General features: G+C 38.9%; 3 protein-coding genes across 3 annotated transcripts in view; all 3 read left to right on the top strand.

The window, feature by feature from the left end:
• LOC140950147 (dedicator of cytokinesis protein 11-like) overlaps positions 1-6,325 on the top strand; it is a 54,651-nt gene extending 48,326 nt beyond the window's left edge. Inside the window, exons 51-58 of the mRNA XM_073399332.1 lie at positions 586-729; positions 1,108-1,149; positions 1,256-1,424; positions 2,180-2,256; positions 2,582-2,695; positions 3,245-3,345; positions 3,947-4,085; positions 4,192-6,325. Coding sequence (XP_073255433.1) covers positions 586-729; positions 1,108-1,149; positions 1,256-1,424; positions 2,180-2,256; positions 2,582-2,695; positions 3,245-3,345; positions 3,947-4,085; positions 4,192-4,242 — 837 coding nt within the window. The 3' untranslated portion in view covers positions 4,243-6,325. The remainder of the gene's footprint in view (positions 1-585; positions 730-1,107; positions 1,150-1,255; positions 1,425-2,179; positions 2,257-2,581; positions 2,696-3,244; positions 3,346-3,946; positions 4,086-4,191) is intronic.
• A 2,972-nt stretch (positions 6,326-9,297) lies between these two features.
• On the top strand, positions 9,298-10,692 carry LOC140949382 (histamine H2 receptor-like). The gene has a single exon (XM_073398541.1). The coding sequence runs from the start codon at positions 9,724-9,726 to the stop codon at positions 10,690-10,692; it is 969 nt and encodes a 322-aa protein (XP_073254642.1). The 5' UTR covers positions 9,298-9,723.
• Positions 10,693-17,471: 6,779 nt separating this feature from the next.
• Positions 17,472-18,917, top strand: LOC140951017 (octopamine receptor beta-1R-like). Its single transcript, XM_073400237.1, has one exon. The coding sequence runs from the start codon at positions 17,824-17,826 to the stop codon at positions 18,784-18,786; it is 963 nt and encodes a 320-aa protein (XP_073256338.1). The 5' UTR covers positions 17,472-17,823; the 3' UTR covers positions 18,787-18,917.
• The last annotated feature ends 3,215 nt before the right edge of the window (positions 18,918-22,132 follow it).

The raw sequence follows: 22,132 nt of genomic DNA on the forward strand, positions 1-22,132 counted from the left end.
ATTAACATATACCATTACGGTAGTATATATAGTAGTTAGCTTGACCCAGACTTGCCAACCCACAAAAGGCAAAAAATGTGAGATTCTGAACCAAGAGCTGGAAAAGGTAGTGAGAAATGGGTAAAAAGTCGTGAGATGTCCCAAATTTTTCTTAGTGGAAGCATTTTCAGTGGGATTATGGGTATTTGAAAGTCACAAGCTGGAGCAGTAAACATCACGGTTTTACGATTTGGGTTGTGTAATTTCTATGTTTTGTTGGCGGCCATCTTGAAACAAGAAAAACATTTAGAAGTCTGCACTTTTGTTGGCAGCGGCAAGTCGCGGTAGGCTAAAAGAATGTAATCAAAAGCAGCCGCTAGGCGTTTTCCTTGGATTGAGCTGGTTATCTATTGATATCTAAATTGAAAACGAGCCCTACAGCTCCAAAATTTTTTTGGAGTTTGACTTTTCGAGAAAGCGTGAGAAATCAGTTGCCAACTCGTGAGAGCGTGAGATAGGTCGTGAAATCGTGAGACTCACGACAAATTCGTGAGACTTGGCAAGTCTGTTGACCTTTGACGCGGTGTATTTCTTTTGCTTCCCAAGATGTTTAGCGACGATGATGGGAAAGAATTCATATACAAAGAACCAAAGATCACAGGCTTGGCAGAAATTTCCCAGAGACTTGAAAACATCTACGCCACTAAACACGGCAAAGAAAATGTCAAACTTATTTTGGAATCTTCAAAGGTTGTTACTGTTATTAATTAATTAACTTATTATTTAATCAATCAATTTATTTGTTTATTCACTTTTTTTATTTCACGGGCGAGAAATTACTCCTAAAGTTTGGCGCAAAATTTAAGAGTTGATTTATAACTTCACATGTCAGTGAAACTACGAAATTCCTATTGCAACATTCCGAATGTCTCAGTGTCGAAATGCTCTCCAGCTACACGAAAGAGCACAATTTTTAACTACAAGAATTATTTTAACAGGTATTTTGTCAGCTAAAACTCTATAAATCGTACATGCTACTAACATTTGGACTTCATGTCTGCTTCAATCCTATTCAAATAAAACGGTTCTATGTTGGTGCAATCTGATTTTACAGTTTGTTTCTTTCAGGTACATGCCGAAACACTGGACTCAAAGATTGGTTACATTCAGGTATTTGCATTTTGCGAATGACATTTGATGTAAGTTGCACAAAACAGTCTGTGGAGTTCGACTGAGTGGATTTGACTAACCTCACTTTACCGTGAATTTGTCGTAGATAACGTACGTGCAGCCTTATTTTGATGACGAGGAGCTGGAGGCCAGACCAACTTCATTTGAAAGAAATAACAATATTAGACGGTTCATATACGAGACACCATTTACTGTCAGCGGGAAAGCACATGGGAGCTTAACAGAGCAGTGTAAGAGGAAAACCATCTTAACTAGTAAGTTCGTATGTCATATCTTATTTGTGGGTTATGTCGTAAATTCTTTTGATCAAGAATAAGGATACCAAAAAGTTGTTGAATTGTTCCAGAATTACGAATTTATTTTAAGTTTAGTCCCCTTGTACATCTATTTCATACACACCCCTCGTGGAATTTTAACAGCATTGTGATAATCGTTCATTGAGTAGAGCAGACATTGGCCTTTTATGTGCTCTTGTTCAGTACTCTTCGCGGTAGATTAAATTTAAAACGAAGTAGGCTGATCACCAGTGCGAATCACTAATTTATTACTAATCACTTAAACATAATGTACTTTATGTGAAACAAGATCATCGCAATTTCAGTTAGAAATTTACGTGAAATTTCAGTTAGGAACAACATTTGCATATGCGAAAAGAAAGCCTGAAAAATTCAGACTTGTACAGCATAATAAACAGTACCACAGGAAAGACTCTCATTTGAATGGTCACACCGTAGGATTTCATGCACATACCCAAAAATTCGAACCCTTGACCTCTGCGATACTGCGGCGCAGCGTATCCCGTACAAGCCCTTTTTTTTCTGGCTTTCTTTTTTCAACTGCAGAAGTTGCCTCTATAACTCTTCCATCTTCTTTCATTTAATTCCTCTCCCGGCCGCTCCTTTATATGATTTTCATATATTCATTTTTTCATAATTAAAAGTACTTCGACATCTTTGTTGTACTGAATATTTTTATTTGTGTAACTGATATTCTCTATGTACTATTATAGCCTCTAATACGTTTCCATACTTGAAGAAGAGAATCCTTGTCGTTCAAGAGGAGCAGTACGAGTTGACGCCTGTCGAGGTATTAATCTTCCGTGATTTACCCCACATATGCTGATCCAAACCGGTGCATAATAGACAGAAGAATGCAAGCGGGCTCTGTTTCTATCTTTTTGGTCGCTACCGGTGCTACGTTTGGCTGAATCCTTCTTTCTTTTCCTTTTTTTTTTTTATTTTTATGCCCGGCCATCGCCCCCCCGCCCCGGCTTGCTTGAACTGAATGACTCCCCTCTCATCTCCGTCCCTCGGTGGACTTCAATAGAGGTCGAAAAACCTTGTGGAAAATAAACACTTCATACTTGAACGATGAGAATTTATACTTAGTCTGTTGTTTGATACTTCTTCAGGTCGCTTTCGACGAGATGCAAAATAAAGTTAAAGAACTCAACAATGTGATCGCCCAAAATCCCCCTGACATGAAGAAACTGCAGCTTGTTTTACAAGGCAGCGTCAGTGTCCAGGTATGAATCAGGTTGCAGGTCGAGATAGCGAGAATGCCGGCGTGTATTAGTGGGTTAAATAAAAAGCCAGCGTTTGACAGGCTCAGTGAATACAGCCTCCGTGTACAGGAGCATAACAGACATTTCAGCGGACTACAAAGTACTGCTCATACTTTTCCAGTCATTTGGCTGGTCACTCTATCGGAACAGTCGGTTTAATCCAGACTCAATAGCTGGAACCACCCTATCAATGAAACAGTGTCATGGAGCTTTTATTTGAGTAGTCATACAGAATTACACGTAGCCGGCAGTCTTAAAACTAAGCTGGCACTAAATGGGCCCATCTTCCCCGCTCGGGATTTCCCGCGTTGCTCCCGCAAGAAAAAATTTTGTTTTTGTCGTTTTTGGCCATGTGTAATAAATCTTTTATGAACCGCGCATGTTCAGTCAAGATGGCTGCGTATTGGCCTGTGTTGTATCGGTCCATATATTCGCAAAAAACTTACTTGGCCAATATCCAGCTATCTTGGTGTATAACGCATATTAATCTGTCTTGATATCATTTCACAGGTGAACGCTGGACCGTTAGCGTACGCGCAGGCTTTCCTCGACAAGTCTGTGATGGCCTCACATCCACATAAACATATCGAAAAGCTTCAGCAGGTTTACAGGTGTGTAATTAAAGCGATGCCGATTTGTTACTCCCGTATAAAGTTGTACTTAACTACTAAGTCATTCCCAAATCACTAAGAATGAACTATTCAAGCGTTTTAGAAAATTTTACAACGTTGGAGAAGACAGGAAAGAGCAAGGAGCAAAGAGAGAACAAACAACCACTCAAGGTCTTCATAATTCCCGTCCCCAGAGGATGTCTGGGAAGGAGGTTGAACCGAGAGCTAGAATCCATGTATCAATACTCAATGTGTCCCCCTTCTAGGGAAGTGATGCCGGATGCAGGTTGTAACATAATCCTAAGCACGAAGAAGTGGTAAACAGTGCTCATTCAATAGTTCTGATCATCATGTAAAGTTATTTAGCTTTCTTTTTGCGCTGTTAAACACCCACTGCACACCAAAGGCTTCTCTGACTTTCCCATTAAGACTCGACCACAACAGCAAATTTCCTGTGTCAATTTTTATTTGAAAAGGTTTTCCCTGGGGTAAATAACGCCTATAATACCTGCTGGGGTAGTCAATGAATACTTCAGTCATTGAATGTTTTGAGCCCCACATAGGGAGCTACTCATTCACAAATTCCTTTTTGAAATTTCAGAGAATTCATTGCTTGTTGCGGAAAAGCTTTAGAAATCAATGATCAGTTAATAAAAGAGGATCAAAGGATTTACCAGGAAGAAATGAAGAAAAATTACACACAGCTCAAGGCACAGCTTGCCAAGTACATTGGCGATGAGGTGTGTTTTTTATATTATTTATCCTTAAATGAACAGTTATAACTAGGTGACCGTATTACCGAGGTGGCAAACTCTAGTAAGCTCTTTTTTCGTAATTTGTTCCCAGGGGCTCACCATGGTAAACTCCTCGAGTAGCATGTCATCACTTTTGGTGTAAACCAAATCACAGCGAGGAGTTACACGGAAAAGTCTGTGTCCGTCAATTTTGTTACCGCAAACGATGACTGCGTCTTAAATGTGCCAAAAGGAAATGTTTCGGATTTGTTTTTGTTCAAAACTCCTTTTTCCCAACTACGAACAGTAACTGTTCTTCTCCACACAATCAAGACTTGATGTAGAAGTTAGGAGATCACAGACCTGCTTCCTGTTGATCTGTTCCTTCCCTGGAAAGTGGAATTTGAAGTAAGCACTTAAGAGTGTCCCAAAGAGAAATATGCCGGGTGTTGGACGTTGTGAGCCCGATGACTGAAGGGCCTTGCATAAGGACTCGCTCATAGACAGCGAACGCGAAGTCTTGTAAGTTATGGATCATAGTCCATAGCGGCGTACAATCGTGGGTCGTTGTTTTTAATGTGTTGCACAAGGAACTAGCGAAGTGGATTTCAGCTAGTTTCTCAAGAGCTTAATCGCCACTACTAATTCCCTGCATGGAGGTTGGGATTTTTGAAGTTACGGTTAAACGTGCAAGGCATGGACTCTACAGTGGCTTAAAAGGGCGGCAAGGACGAGAAGATTGTTGCTCAAAGTTTCGTCTTAATATATTAATGACATTGAGGCCCAATGCGGCTTATTCAGCCATTCCTACCTTTCACGCGAGCGTTCAGCATTATACTTAGAGCGGTTTCCGTGAAGCTCTTTTAGTTGTCGCCTGTGACGGTGATGGTGATAAGGCTGACATTCTAATCAACACATTAAAGCCGCTCGAATCAAGTGCATCTTGCACATGTCAAAATTGCTTAAAATTTGTAGTCACTTACGATTTTTTGAGAACGTGGCGCTTTATTGGAAGCCGTTCAAATGTACAGCGGCTAAGCAATGTTTAGCACGAGGTAAATAACTGACCTGATTTGCGAAAACCAGTGACAGAATAAATTCAGCACAACCCACAGAACCCTTTCGCAGTTAAGCGGTTCTAAATAACTGTTCAGTGTTAACTACTGTAATAACACTGAAGCGAGTGTTGGTTAGCATAAGCACGCAACATGATTATCAGAGAGCGCGGCTATGCTTGACATTATGGGCGATTCGAAGAAAGTCGCAAACCTGGCATAATCATTCCAAGGCAGCGAGGAAATAATTTAAGTGTGAAAGGAATATGTGTAATTTTACTCGTTTGTTTGTGTTCTGTCTTGATGCGATCACGCAGATCAATAGTACACGACTGTAGTCAGGCCTAGTGTTCTATAACTGCTATACAGTCCATGCTCTCTAGAAAGGACACCACTGCAAGGTACCTACATTATTAAATGTCGAGAGCAGTATGGACCCACTCTGAATGGCCGTTTTAGGGTGAAGCTGTCCGTCTTACTGTGGAGTCCGTTGCAATGGGACTAACTCCTTTCGTTGCCACTCGACAAGGTTCTTGACTTCTACTATTTTTTTTATTTTTATTTATTTTATTTTTCACCTTTTTCACGATTTCTTGACAACTGAAGATGGAGTTGTGCGTTTGAACACTGGGCTCATTTTTACTTAAAGGACCTGCACAACTCCAAGGCAACCATTGGGATTGGTCATACAATCTCATGAAATTTGCCAAAAAGTGGCTGTGCGAGAGAGGTGACTGTAAAAAAGTAAGCATTTAGTATTGCTGGACAAATTGAAACGACGATAACTGTTTATCATTGTTCACTGGTTTCAGAATGTGTTCGCTCGCTTTCATGTAGTGATCCGGAAACAGTATAGAGGTGGGGAGAGAGGTGAATTAACGCTATGGTACTTACTATGGTACGTTAGAAATATAAATTTGACATTTTAAACCTCTATGAGATGCAGTGTTCTTCACATATGCCAGTGAAAATTTAGGTCCATCAGTTAATTTTTGTAGATGGTAATTAGCTATAATTTTGTAATTAAAAAAACTTTTTTCACTTATTCAGTAGTAATTTTTTGAGCGATCACTTCAAGGAAGTAAATATAGGAAATGAAATATGAGTAATGGAAAAGAACGATATGAACAAATTTTTGTAGCAAGAAAGGTTTCATACAATGGTAAATAAAATTGTAAATTGTATCCACTGCCAGAAGTGACAAATTATTTCTGTACTGAACGAAATATGTACTGCAAAATGTTGTTTTAGCTCAGAAAAGTATTTCTACCATGAACCTAATGAATATTACTGTGGGTTCTAGCCTGCCTCCAACCCAGATGTTCACAGAGCTTCGTCACGCTTACCTCCCCCACCCTAAGGACATCTGCCTAGGAGGCTGTATGGGTCATGGCCCTCCAATGAACCTGTCCATTTAATACTTTTATCGTAGCATTTTTAAAACTGATAATTAAGACCTCGATCTTGAATGTGAACGCGGTAATCAAAAAACAGCTTCTGGGTCCGGTAATTACCAGGACTTTCGGGAAACGGTCATCATCTTGACGGCGGCTGACAGATAGACTGTTCACAGTCCTCTATTTTCCCGTAAGGTCATCGGGATCGTCACCCATCGTGAGTTATGGGCTGCGGCCATCTTGGTTTCAAATGAACCGAGTCACCAAGATGGCTGATAAACGCTCGATGCCTATAATCTTATGGAAAATAGAGGACTGTGAAAAGTCTAGCCGGCAGAGGACACTACCGAATGTGCGCTTAAAATAGTTGTCGGAAAGAGCCAAAGGATATTGTGCTAGTAGTCTCATTCTCGAGCGGCCTATCTTTGCCCCCATTTCTGATTGTCGTCCAAGCCAAGTTGAACGCCATCTTGGATTAAGGTGGCCCGAACCTATTTATTTGCGTTTTGGTTTCTGATTACTCATGCCCGGTTCAGACGCCGAATTTTTCAAGAGCCGAACCTAATTCGAATTCAGGCCAACCAAATTATTTAGACCGGCTGAATTGATTCAGACGCCGATGTTAATTCCAGTCGAACTAGATTCAGAAGGAGAAAAATGCTCATTTCGGTCAAACTGCTTACAAAATACGTTACGAGAATTTATCCATTAGGTTCGGTATGTGAAAAGTCCGGTGTCTGAATCAAAGGCGTTCCAAAGTCGATCCAAAGTCGAAATTACCGGCCGGGCTAGGCGGAAAGAATGGCTGAGCCGTTCCAAACACAGGCGGCCCAAGCTCAGTGTGTGAGTTTAATCATTAACACATGTAGTTTCATATTGCGTAATTTAAAATGGCCGTGAATATAAAGGATTTGTATGGGAAATCAGGTAAAAGATTCAAATCGATAAATACTCGCTCGAATGTTCAATAAGATACAGCTTAACGTATTTACTTTGCTTGTTTTTGTTTGCTGTGTGGTTATTTTTCCGATCCATTGCGATTTAAGCAAACTAAATCCGGTAAGCTGTATTTTATTGAACATTCTAGCGAGTATTTATCGATTTGAATCTTTTACTGATTTCCCATACAAATCCTTTATATTCAGGGCCATTTTAAATTATGCAATATGAAACCACATGTGTTAATGATTAAACACACACTGAGCTTGCGCCGGCTGTGTTCCAAATTGAAGCCGGCGTTCCTAATTCATTCAGACGCCGAACTTTTCAGGTCATTAATTCAATGTATTAGGCTCGGCTCGTGGAAAGTACACGTACGGCGTCTGAACCGGGCCTTACTTTCTTGCACTAAAGCTTTGGGTAAGAATACCAGTTTTCAGATAGGAGATAGCCCGTCGGCACCCTTCAAAGATCTGTGCATCAACTTTCACAAATATGTTAGCGTAGCATTTTAAGGTTAAATTTGACAAGCATTTTGTGCAGCCAGTTGTATGGTCACGATTGACTTCAAACTTACAGATACAAAACGTAAGAGTTCTGAAGCGTATTTGATGAAATTCGGGAAAAAACTGTCGTAGGATTTGGTTATTTAGTGCCAAAAAAAAAAACATTTTCTTTTAAAATTCTTTTTTAAATATATGCCGATATCTCAAACGTTTTTATACCTATAAAGGAAAATAAACAAAATTTTCTAAAAGTTCCATGGTTTTTCATTGAGGATGTTAAAAATCATAGAAATCAGTTAAATCGTTCCTGCTGAAAAAGGCGATTCAAAAACAACCATCACGCATATAAATAGGACTTCTTCGGGCCACCTTAAATCAGTCAAAATTCAGATTCATTGAAAAGTTAGGGATTAGGCTTTTTTATGCTTGAATTAGATACCAAAAACGTCAAAAGCTAACTAACAAGGACTAGTAGTCTTTATCATAGCAGCGGAGACTGGTTATGAAAGCCAGAAAACTTCAAAGAGATAACTGAAGCAAGGGCTGCATTTTAAGTTGGAGAACAGCTTCTTAACAGTCCAGAATTTTTTGTTTTTCGTTCACAAATTATGACTGAATAAATTAAAAGGTCAAAATTAAATGATAATGTTGTGCAAACTAACAAAAATATATAACAAGGAGATCTGACAGAATTCATAACCATTCAACTTTATACAATGTGTCCTTATCTAACTCAAACAGGTAGATGATGGATTTAATTACAAGAGTGCCAAGGGAGATGAAACTTCGCACGTACAGGCATATGAGTAGCTTAAAAGTATGGCTTTTGCTTTCTTTCAATTCATCAAAGGTGCCATACTGGCACTTTTATTCACTCTTTTCCTGAAATTTTTTTGTATATTAACAATGGAGTGTCTTTGAGTAGGTATTTTGTTTCCCCGTATGGAAGGTTTCCCCATTATAGAACAAATAAACTCGTCTAATTTTAATTACGACTGATGATTGTCATTGGATTAATCTGGTGAGCTTCGTCAGAAGAGAAGGTTAATTTTTTAAGAAGAAGAAACTTAAGAAAGATTAAACGAAAAGATGAAACGATTTGGGACACTCCAGCAGTGGCGGATCCAGGGCAGGGCCCCCCACCCTTATGTTTAGAGCAAACTGAGGCCCAAAGGGCGGAAAAAAAATTTTTTGGAGACCGGTCACCCCCCCCCCCCCTTTATATCAGGGTCTGGATGACCGCCCCCCCCCCCCGGCAAACGTTTGTGCATCTCTAATACTTCAATTTTTTTATTACAATGAATAAACGGTAAAGGAGTACTAAACATGCGTTTCAACAGGACTTCGCCGGGGCTGATTGATTTTGTTGTACTTTTGTTTCCTGTGGTACTATGTATGCATAATTTGTATGCAACACAATTAAACTCATTCTAATTAAGGCCTCAGGCTTCAGACAAATTGACGTCTATGAATTCATACTGTGTTAATATTTATTTGAAAACGTTTGGTCCAGCCCTTAAGTTAGCAGCTGTTCCTAATTGATTTAGTTCTCAACATATCTTGGCTAACTCAGAGTCCTCTCCGTTTGATACAAGCCGTACAGTTGGGTTTCCTCGGCGCTAACGTACCTATTCGAACTAATCTTCCCGCCCAAATAAGTCACAGAAGGTGTTTAACAGAGTCGTGACTTAAGTAAAGATCTTTATACAAACAAACTGAGAATACAACTTTACAAAAAGACTCGATCATGCCTCAGAGGCCTGACGAAGACGAACTCGCTTTGTGGCAACAACTTCAATCAAGACATGTCGCCATCGTGGTTTTTGAGTCCTTCCTATTCATTTTTGTCATGGTGTTATCTCTGTTTGGAAATCTGTTGGTCTGTTACGCTGTATACCGAAATCCTCGACTACGATGTCCCAGCAACTATTACATAATTTCCTTGGCTATGACCGACATCTTGCAAGCGCTCTGCACGATGCCACTTTCCGTTGTTTTTCTGTCAACCGGTCAATGGCCATTCGGAAAAGGCTTATGTTACTCCTCCGCCATCACCAAATTTGTCCTGACCAAAGCATCCATATACACCATGGCTCTTATGGCACTGAACAGATATTATAAACTAGTGAAGCCTAGTAAGTACCAAGCCTTATTCAAGAAAAAGTTCATCGTTGTCACTGCAGTGTTAGCTTATGCTATACCAATCTTTGTAGCGCTTGTCTCTGCCTTTGCTCTCAATCAAGCCACCAAACCGAACCCCGGTTACGCCCTATGCACAACACAAATTCGTCCTCGGTTTTTGGTAATTATAACTATTTTAATGTTTTCGCCGTATATTATTATCGGTTTTTGTTACTGGAAAATTCACAAGACAATCAAAATGCACAACGCCAACATGTCTTGGAAGACGTCAAACGTCCAAGACGTAAAAATAAGCAAGACGCTGGGTGTTACCGTGATTGCTTTTGTTTGCCTTTGGCTACCGGTCCATACTACATTTACTGTTTCAATATTGGTACATTTTTCTGGGGTACCTCGTTTGGTAACACTGCTTTGCACTCTCCTGATCTTCTTGACGAGTTGTGTCAATCCGTTTATTTATGGGTTCATGAATCGCTCTTTCAAGGCTGAGTTCAAGAAATTTTTGTTTCCAAGACCAAAACCCTCGGTACAGCCGACTCCCGTTATTGCGGACACCCTCGAGGGGAAGATATAGCGTCCGTAATAGCGAGAGTCCGTAATAGCGGGGTACGAGAGAAAAAAAATTGTTTCCTCTTAAGCTTATGAAATAATATGTAAAAGTCCCAGAGGCATTGAAGTTTCGACAATTCTTTACTTCTTTTAACTATGAACCATAGAAGATTAAAGGTAAGAAGATTGTAAATAGATCTAAATATGTATGCTATATTATCACTTCCAAGCTCCTGCAGTGACAAGGGATACATAAGAAAGGCCTTTAAAAACCAAAGGGAAACTTCTTCGGTAACGTGAATGGCTAAAATGTTAACTTGCTGTCAAATATAATGTTTTTTATTGTTCTTGGCAGCTCTTTTATCGCAGAAGTGCTGCCCATGCAGTATACTCATAACAGAAACCTGTCTAACGACTTTTGACTCACAGTAGAGAGTTAAAATAGCGCAAAATCATGTTTGTAAGCTCTAATGGCAATGTCTTTTTTCCCTAAAATGCTCTAGAGCAGTCATCTGTTTACTCTTTTACAAAGAAGCGGTCGATAGTACTTTGTGCATTTTTTCTATTATTGTAACGTCGCTTTATTCTTTATGTTATGTGGGTCAGGATTTTTGACGAAGTACTCAAGTGTCCGCTATAGCGAGAGAAAAAAAACAAGTGAAATGTCGCGCTTGGGGGCAGGAAAGTGTCCACATTTCCGTAATAGTGGGAGTTTGTTTCAGTTATTTCTTTATGCGTTTCGCCGCGGAACTGGCTCTTGTCCTCATTAGCCTGATTCGGATCTCACGATACAGCCATGAAAAAAATAAAAAAGTACTGCATAACCAGTAAATATAATAGTTATGGCTATACTAGCCATTTTATTCGTGGAAAAATGGCTCTTAGTCAATTTAGCGCAAAGGGAAGAACAATCTTCCTTTTTGTATTTAACTGGATCTGCTCAGAGGGGATCTGTCTGTGAGAAACTTCTATGGATAGGAACAGAGCCAAAAAACTGATGCTCACTGATTGTCACAAATGTAGTTTCGAAGTCATAATTGTCCTGAATTGTAAAATAGACTAGAGCTAAAAATCGTGCGTTGTGTGCTTAAATATTTATCTAAGTGCCAAATCTTAATCACAACTGTAATAATTACATGTATACTACGAAAAATAATATTTATATGGCCCACATACACCTATGGTTTAAGGCGCTTAATAGTTGGACAAAATCAATTAATTGATATGGGAGGAACTTCATCGCTAGAAGAGTTCATATTTCTCATGATGTTTAATAGGAACTTGAGAAAAGCTCTCAAGGCTAACGGCCCACCTGATTGACGATTCAATTATCTGAAGCAATTCATTAGTCCTATACTACCCGGGGAGATATAGATTAGGTGGATTTCCAATATTTAATATTTTAATTACTAAAAGGATCGAGGAATACGTCACGTTGCGTTTCAATGTTTTGTTGAGAGGTTAGAATTGAATGAACAAATTAATGTATACTTTTGTTTGGCTTTTGTTTCATGAAAGTGTTTACAATGCAGTACATAATTTCATTTTCTGTAGGCGAAAGGCCTCAAGGAAATTAACTCCATCAGATTGATGTTGATTCTGAATATTTAATGATGTCGTTTGTCTAGCCCTAAAATGAGAAGCCGTTGTAGAAAAACAATACACTCAAACAAAGAAAAAAACGCACTTTATTGGAGTCTCAAGATGGATTTAGCGCGGAAGTACTAATCGAGAACACTGTTTTTTAAGTCTAATCGTGAAGACGGAAAGCCATTTCTAGATCTGGGGCCCGTTTCTCGAAAGTCCCGATAATTAACGGGCCCGGTAAGCTGTCTCCGTTTACATTAAAGATCGAGGTTTCAATAGTTTTGCATCTAACATGATAAAACTGTCAATTAATGAAACAAAATGGAGTAGTTTGCTGGCCAGGACCCGCGCTCTTATTCTTTATATTTCGATTTGAATATTTGATTTCGGGCCTGTAAAGTTACCGGGACTTTCGAGAAACGGGCCCCTGGGTCTAGCCAAGTTGGTCTAGCTGTTTGCGGGGCAATACATGTATGTACCTTCATTTCTCAGTTATTGTTCAGTAATACCCTGAGTGAGTATTGGTCCAGGCCCAGGGATCGCCGGAACCCGCGACCTCCCGCGTTACTCGGACTGAACAAGTCCTGCCGCGCTCCAAGTAATATATGCACTCTAAACGACACCCTATACGATAAGAGCAATACATTTGTTCTGAGTGTCCTCTTTACAGTCACAACGAAAAACCGTGAACACTTGAATATTTCAGTTATGTTTACTGTGATATGACCAAGCACATACAGCATTAAAACCAGGGCACGTGAACTAGCCACAAACAAACTACCACAAACGCTACTGTTTCATTGTGTTATTCTAAACAAGTATAATGACCATGGGGCATTTCCAAAATAACTTTACATAGCCTCCCCGCAGACGTCCTTTGGGGTTCGTTTGTCACGCATTCATTTCTCCCCCACGGACCGTGGGGGAGAATTGAATGCGTGACAAACGAACCCCAACGGACGTCTGCAGGGAGGCTGTAAAACATAGAGATAAAATCTGCTGGGTTCGAATCTATGTAATGAAACTGATGAGAGCAAAACTTGGTGTAAGCAATTGTGATAAATGTAAATATCATTTTTGTAAATTTTTGTAAATAACAATTGTCAGTAATGCTTTAGCATGACTGACTGACTAGATTAGGTAATGCTACCTGGGGTCATCAGTCTCTTGTTGTCTTATTTGCAAATATTACTCTTTAGACTCATATAAATGAAGTTGAAGTTTGAAGTTAGGTGAGAATTGAAAACTCAAGTCACAAAAATGTAAACTTTTCATTGACAATGATTCTCCACTAACCTAAGACCCATGTTATGCGCACAGGATTCTGGGATCACGAGGGGCAAACATTGCGAGTCGCTACAAAGAAATGTATGGCGTAATGTAGTTTCTCCGTCAAAAGTAGTGTCTTTCCAGGACGTAGAACAACGCATTTTCGTCGTGATTTTGTGAGAAGCGGAGGTGACTGGTGTTAGTGCATTGAAATTTCAAGTTTCTGTGTGATTATAAATGCGATAAATTCCATCGATAAACACTCCTCGCTTGAGGTTGAGTGTGAAATTTAGGTTTACCGAATTTAGACAGTGATCTATACGCGAGAAATGGTCTCGAAATATATTTAGGTTGTAATTTTGGGGGATTAGCTCATTTAAGCTTTTTATTATTAATTACGTGTGGTCAGGAGCCATGGGCTTCTGGTGTGGTGATATTTACAACGAGTGTAAGTACGCTAGGCCGCGATCAGCGCTGTGCGGCTCTGCGTGGCGCTAAGCGGATTAGACAAGACAACAGTCGAAGATATGTACGTGGCCATTAAAATAAAAGAATCCTCCTTTAGTTTGTTATAAGCAAAGTAACATCTACGAAATATTTCATGGAAAGTACATGATATTTATGCATGACTAGATGAGGCAGAAATCGTACGAGAGAGTGCCGCAAAACGGGTAAGACTTCCAACACAAAACTGACAAAAGTAATGAGTGTGTCAATAAATACCATGCGCGACATTCAGAGAGTCTATGTCCTCCCGCAAAAAGATTGGAAAAGGCATGAGAATTCAATGGTGCTATGGATCATGACAGAACATTTTGCTTGTGTATTTTTGGCGAGAAGAAATCAATATACCAACGTGGGCAAGCTGTTTTGGTTTTTGAGTTACCCACGAATACATATACCTACGATCGTTGTCACAAACTGGTACAGCATTGTGCTCGCCGCCGAGCCGTGCGAAGTTACGCTCGTTGTAAATATCAGCACAAGTAGCTACAACTGGAAAGGCTTAAATGAGTCATTCCCCGCTCATTAATCCCCCTAGTAAGTTAGTACTATATAAGTTTATATTTCGAGACCATTCAGTGCTACAGTTTCACAGTCGACCTTCGCAAGAAGGGGTGATAATCGATAGAATTTATCGCATTGATCCCACGAAAACTTACCTTAAGTTTATATAATAGGCTATTCTTTAAATCAAAACACAAGAAATTCGAAATTTTGTTTTGCTAGTAGTGAAAAAAATAAGCCATTTAAGCGTGCGCTTGATGGCGCTTACTGTGCAATTACTTAGGCATGACGCGTAGTGTCCTATTAAACTGTCCAATTCAGGCTGAAATCAGGGCAGTTAATAGCCAATCAGATTTAACAATTTTGTTATAGTTATTATTACACTTAAAATACGTCTTTCCTCATATGCCATATGTGATTAAATACATATATACTTCAATTACCACTACTACTATACTGTTTGTAATACTTTTACTGCGTGGAAGCTTGCGGATATCACTCCTCTTTCAAAGGTCAATCAAGTCTCAGACCCTAAGAAAGAACTTCGGCCGATTTCTCTGACTTCAGCCCTCTTTAAAATTGCTGAGGACTCAGATCGGCATTGGAGGATGTGGTCGAACCTAACCAGTTTGGCAATATATCTGCTTCTTCCACCGTGCTGGCACTTATTAGACTACGAGTAGTCCCCCATTTTCCCTCAGGGATAGTAGAGCTAGCGAAACGCGAGCGCGCGTGAAAATCACCCCACTCGAGAAAGGCGAGACGCGGTGAGGAGAGAGAAAAATGAGGTATCGCCTTTTCTCGCGTGGGTTGATTGTCACGCCCTCTAGGTATGACTGAAACAACGGCTGCATTTTGTGTTGGAGAGCTTCTTGAAGTTCTTGACGGTGCAGAATGTTTGTTTTACTAACCACATTTGTGACTGAATAAATTTAAAAAATCAATATTTTACGCCCATTTTGATAAATTTACACTGGTCACCAGTAAGATATAGAATTAATTTTAAAATTTTATTACTTACTTTCAAAGCGCCCTATGGCATGGCACCTACTTACATCATTGATTTAATTCATACTTAGACTAACACGCGCTATTTGCTGCGCTCAAGAGAGGATAAAGGGGACAGAGAAGGCATCCCCCATACACACCTATTCCATAGGTAATTCGTCTCGAGTTATTTTTAGAAGGGAATCGCTGGACTCTTTGAAAACCCGTGAAATCAGTTTAACTTGAAGTTGTCGTAACATCAGTGCTTTAATAAAATGAGAAATTTCGCCGGTCTATTGAAACCGGTCATTTGTATAATAAAGCAAGTATCAAACCAGAAATTGTTCTCTTCAAAGTGTAAATTATAAATGATCCTGAGAGAATATTCAGTGTGTTAAGGATTTCCCTGCTTTACTGTTAGCTCTACACGAGAGAGGAAGGGCGATTCTTTTTTAATTTCTGTTTCGCTGAAACAGCTTTAGCAGAAATCTCTCTCTCTAAGTCGTTTTCGTCGACAAAACAAATAGCAATATCGCTCTCCGCGTCTTCCGCCATTTTTTTCTGCGTCAATTCGTGAAGGACGCGTGGCTCTGAGCGTGGATCATCCACGCGGAACACATTCGCGCTATGTGATTAGCTGTTGTCTAATCCCCCTTGGGATCTATGGTCTTAAAAATAACTCAAGACGAATTACCTTTGGAATAGGGTGTGTATGTGGGATGCCTTCTCTGTCCACCTTATCCTTTCTTGCTGTGCTCTAATGAAGGTGTTTTATTAAAGCATCCGTCAGGGAAAATGAAAAAGTCATTTGGTGACAGATCCTTTGGTGTGGCTGCGCCCACTTTATGGAATGCTCTTCCTGTTAGCCTCCGCAGCATCAAATGTATTTCTACTTTTAAGTCTAATCTTAAAACTTATCTTTTTAAATTAGCTTTGAATATCTCTTAGATATTAAATATATTTGTTTATTATATAGACACGAGTGTTTTACTGGAAAATATACCACTCGTAAAATTCATAAAAACTACATCCGGGACCAGAGTGGTCTATTTTCCATAATCTCACACGTAAGTTTATCGATGACGTAATTTCGGTAATTTCCCTCTATTATTTTATCGTTGTCTTTTTGTCTATATAATAAAAAGAACATTACACAGCGGCTTGAAGATACGAATTTTATTTTCTCGTGGCAAAAACAATATTTTACGAACGAGCGCAGCGAGTGAGTAAAATATTGTTTTGCCACTCGAAAATAAAATTCATATCTTCGCGCCACCGTGTAATATCCTCTATTTATTATTATTATTATTATTGAACGTTGTACAAGCTAACAAAAATGAACAACAAAGAGATCTGATAGGATTCATAACCATTCCACTTTTAATATACACCATATTACATGTCCTTATCATACTCATACACATAGATAAAAGGTTTTAATTACAAGAGTGCCCAGGAGTCGCTTAACAATTATGGCTTTTGCTTTCTTTCAATTCATCAAAGGTGCCATACTTGCACTTTTATTCACTCTTTTCCTGACAGATTTTTTGTATAATAACAATGGAGCGTCTTTGAGCAGGCATATAGTTTCCCCATTATGGAAGGTTTCCCAATTATAGAACAAATAAACTAATTTTAATTAAGACTGACGATTGTCATTACATTAATCTGGTGAGCTTCGTCAGAAAAGAACTTTAATTTTTTAAGAAGGAAAACTTGTAAAGAGAGATTAACCGAGAAGATGAAACGATTTGGGACACTCTAGTCACAAACATAGCGCAATTCAAGTCCAAAAATGCCTGAAGTCAGAGAAAGCCGACGGACATTTGCACATCCCTAATACTTCAACTTTTTTATTAAAAATAAATACACAGTTAAGTGAGAAACACGCGTTTCAACGGGTTTGCCGAGGTTAATTGATTTTGTTGTGCTTTTTGTTTCCTGTGGTACTATGTATGTATAATGTGTATGCAGCACAATTAAACTCATTTAATTAAGACCCCAGGCTTCAGAGAAATTGACTTCTCTGAATTCATACTGAGATAATATTTATTTTAAAACTTTTGGTCCAGCCCTTAAATTAGCAGCTGTTCCTAACTGATTTAGTTCTCAACACATCTCGGCTAACTTAAAATCCTCTACGTTTGGAACAAGCCGTACGGTTGTGTTTCCACCGTACTAACGTACCTATTCGAACTTGTCTTTCTGACCAAATAAGTCACAGAAGGTGTTGGACAGAGTCGTGACTTGAGCAACGATCTTTATACAAACAAACTGAAAATACACCTTTAGAAAACAGTCGATCATGCCTCAGAGTCCTGAAGAAGAGGAACTCGCGTGGCAACAACTTCAATCAAGACATGTTGCCATCGTGGTTTTTGAGTCCTTCCTATTCATTTTTGTCATGGTGTTATCTCTGTTTGGAAATCTGTTGGTCTGTTACGCTGTATACCGAAATCCTCGACTACGATGTCCCAGCAACTACTACATCATTTCCTTGGCTATGACCGACATCTTGCAAGCGCTTTGCACGATGCCACTTTCCGTTGTTTTTCTGTCAACCGGTCAATGGCCATTCGGAAAAGGCTTATGTTACTCCTCCGCCATCACCAAATTTGTCCTGACCAAAGCATCCATATACACTATGGCTCTTATGGCACTGAACAGATATTATAAAATAGTGAAGCCTAGTAAGTACCAAGCCTTATTCAAGAAAAAGTTCATCGTTGTCACTGCAATGTTAGCTTATGCTATACCAATTTTTGTAGCGCTTGTCTCTGCCTTTGCTCTCGATCAAGCCACCAAACCGAGCCCCGGTTACGCCCTATGCACAACACAAATTCGTCCTCAGTTTTTGGTAATTATAACTATTTTAATGTTTTCGCCGTATATTATTATCGGTTTTTGTTACTGGAAAATTCACAAGACAGTCAAAATGCACAACGCCAACATGTCTTGGAAGACGTCAAACGTTCAAGACGTAAAAATAAGCAAGACTCTGGGTGTTACCGTGATTGCTTTTGTTTGCCTTTGGCTACCGGTCCATATTACATTTACTGTTTCAATATTGGTGGAATTTTCTGGGGTACCTCGTTTGGTAACACTTCTTTGCACTCTCCTGATCTTCTTGACGAGTTGTGTCAATCCATTTATTTATGGGTTCATGAATCTCTCTTTCAAGGCTGAGTTCAAGAAATTTTTGTTTCCGAGACCAAAATCCTCAGTAGCCGTAGAAAAAATAAGTATGAGCACGGATTTGACTGGGTAACTGATACATTCAATTTCTTTGCGTTTTCTGACTCGCTTAAAAGGTTTACTGGCACTAGAGGAGTTATTGTCAGAAAGTAGTAAACCATTCGAGTCAAAGCCTGAAGTGTGGGAGTGACTCCTTTGTCAGAAGAAAATGGATTTTTTTGGCTCTGACGTTTCTTGGTTATACAATGCGATATTTGATTCGGATCTCACGATACAGCCGTGAATAATAATAATAATAATAGTAATAATAACTGCATAATCAGTAAATATGAATATATTTGTGGCTATACTAGCCATTTTATTCGTGGAAAAATAGCTCTTAGTCAATTTAGAGCACGGGGAAGAACAATGTTTTTATTTGTATTTAACTCGATCTGCTCAGAAAGAATCTATCTATAAGAAACTTCCATGGATAGGAACAGAGCCAAAAAACTGATACTCATTGACGGTCCTAAATGTAGTTTCGAAGTCATAATTGCCGTGAATTGTAAAAAAGACTAGAGCTAAAAATCGTGTGTTGTGTGCTTAAATATTAATCTAAGTGCCAAATCTTAATCACAACTGTAATAATTATACTACAAAAAATAATATTCATAAGTTCGACAAAATCAATTAATTGATATGGGAGGAACTTCATCGCTAGAAGATTTCATATTTCTTATGATGTTAAATAGGAACTTGCTGATTAGAAAAGCTGTCAAGGCTAACGGCCCACTTGATTGACGATTCAATTATCTGAAGCAATTCATTAGTCCTATGCTACCCAGGGAGACATAGATTAGGTGGATTTCCAATATTTAATATTTTTAATTACTAAAAGGATCGAGAATACGTCACGTTGCGTTTCAATGTTTTATTGAGAGGTTAGAATTGAATGAACAAATGTATACTATTGTTTGGCTTTTGTCTCATGATAGTGTTTACAACGCAGTAAAAATAATTTCATTTTCACTGAGTGGGCAAAAGGCTTCAGGGAAATAAACTCCATCAGATTGATGTTTGTGATTCTGAATATTTAATGATGTCGTTTGTCCATCACTAAAATGAGAAACCGTTCATAGAAAAACAATAAACACAAAAAAAACAATAAAAAACGCACTTTATTGGAGTTTCAAGATGTATTTAGCGCGGAAGTACTGATGTGTTCAACTCAACTTTCAACTTTATTTGAAATAAAGTACTAATTGAGAACACTGTTTTTCAAGTCTGCTCGTAAAGAAGGAAAGGCCATTTCTACGTGGCCATCCGAGCCAAGCGAAGGTCCAGCCAAAGGTTGGTCTAGTTGTTTGCGGGGCAATGTGTACCTTCATTTCTCAGTTATTGTAAGACCATAAGTATTGGTCCAGGCCTAGGATACGCCGGAACCCGCGACCTACCGCTCTACCCGGACTGAGCAAGTAAATTTTGTATATAATAATTGTAATGCTTTAGCATGACAGACTTAATAGATTAGGTACCTGGGGCCATCACTCTTTTGTTATGACTTGTTTGCAAAAATTGGAGACACAAGTCTGAAAAATCTATAAATTATATTAAATAAAGTTTTTTATTGACAAGTTTTTCTCTGTAATTAGTGTTAGTAGAAAGGGAAAAAAGTGCTGTACTTTTAATAGTTCTACATATTATTCTTGTCTGACGTTGTGTGAATCCCAGATCGGTCGACTGTCGCATTTTGTTTGACGTATACTTTTCTACTTATTGGATTTTTGTGATTTAGCTTGCACATGCTAGATAATTTATTTCTCTCATTTGAAGCTTGTTAACTTTTTGCGTTACGGATGTTTTTGTTTCTATTGTTAAAATTATAATTCATTAATCCTCAATCATATAGTTATATTGTATTACACTTAAAATAAGTCTTTCCTCATATGCCATTTGTGATTAAATAAAGAAATTATTGTCCAGATAATAAAAACTTTATGCTGTCTCTCGGTTAATATTTAAATCAACCTTTTATATGTTGGCTGGGGTATTTCCGTGGGGGGTGCATCATATTGAACATTCGGGGAGCCCTCTAGGTCATCTATCAATCCCTCGTGGTTTTCGACGGACATAACCGGCAGAAGCAAGTTATCGTCGCCTTCTTGTCTTTTCCCTTTTTAACCGTGCAGTTATGACCAGCGATTTACAGCCACGCGCATGACCACATGACCTGCTTAGCAAACAAGTAACCCATTATTTTGACCCTGTAATCTATCTTCAAGATTGACAGCATACAGGAAGAATCACAATTATGAAACTACACTAGTAAGACTTATAGAGGACAGGAAACATGCTATCGACAGGAAAGATTTAGTGACTATTCTATCTACAGACATGAGTTAGGCTTTTGACTCTCTATGTCACAATTTAGTCATCAAAATCTCAAAGCATATGGGTTCACTGGTCAATTATTGGATCTAATTCGATCGTTTCTGAATGACAGATACAGCCGTGTAAAACTTGGCACTATTAGTAGTGAATGATCTAAAATGTCACGTTGTTGTCCTCATGGATCTTCATTTGGTCCAACCACGTTCCAGGGTTCTTTCCTACCCGCCCTACGGAGCGAGAGGGGAGTAGGGCGGGTAGGAGAGAACCCTGGGAACGAAGTTGCATTTGGTCCATTATTATGGAACTTATTCCAGAGTGATGTGACCTTGTTGGTTAAAGACACAAACCTTTTCATGTATGCTAGCGACCATCAGCTATATGTAACATGGTCGGACTACAACATCGTATCTTCCAGGCTACAAAATCAAGGAAAGTTAGCCATGTCATGGTACAGGGATATAACTCTCTACTTGCCAACACAAAGAAGTTTCAACGTCTTACTATCAATCCAAGAAACATTGACTCAGACAAAGAGACTGAAGCCCTGTAGATTGAAGATTAGATCATTACCAACACTTCGCAAATCAAATTACTTGGAGTTGAAATAAATGACATCCTTTACTTCACCAACCATATCAGTAACATTTGCATAAAAGCATTGTCAAAAAGTTGGTGTAGTATTGAGACTGCGAAATTTGAGATAGCATGCAAAGTAAAACTGATAATCTACAAATCACCCATCCTGCCCCACTTAACACACTACCATTTGGTATGGCATAACTGCAGATCTTCTGACAGCAGAAAAATAGAGCGGATTCAAGAACGCGCACTTAGAACAGTATTTAACTCCAATTCAGAATCATACGAAAACCTTCTTGTTCGCGCAGAGTAACTTTCACTACTGAATCGAAGACTGCAAGATAACGCTATATTAATGCACAAAGTAAATTATGGCCACGCGCCGAGTATTGTTGACGAACTATTTATAATAAGCAGAAAAACACTAGTTATTTACTAAGAAACAGTGAGTTTAGAATTCCTAATTT

The sequence above is a fragment of the Porites lutea genome, chromosome 10, assembly GCF_958299795.1.
Source record: "Porites lutea chromosome 10, jaPorLute2.1, whole genome shotgun sequence".
Lineage (NCBI taxonomy): Eukaryota > Metazoa > Cnidaria > Anthozoa > Scleractinia > Poritidae > Porites > Porites lutea.

Excerpts from the sequence above, each read along its gene's own strand:
- LOC140949382 (XM_073398541.1), top strand. The coding sequence starts at position 9,724 with ATGCCTCAGAGGCCTGACGAAGACGAACTCGCTTTGTGGCAACAACTT.
- LOC140951017 (XM_073400237.1), top strand. The coding sequence starts at position 17,824 with ATGCCTCAGAGTCCTGAAGAAGAGGAACTCGCGTGGCAACAACTTCAA.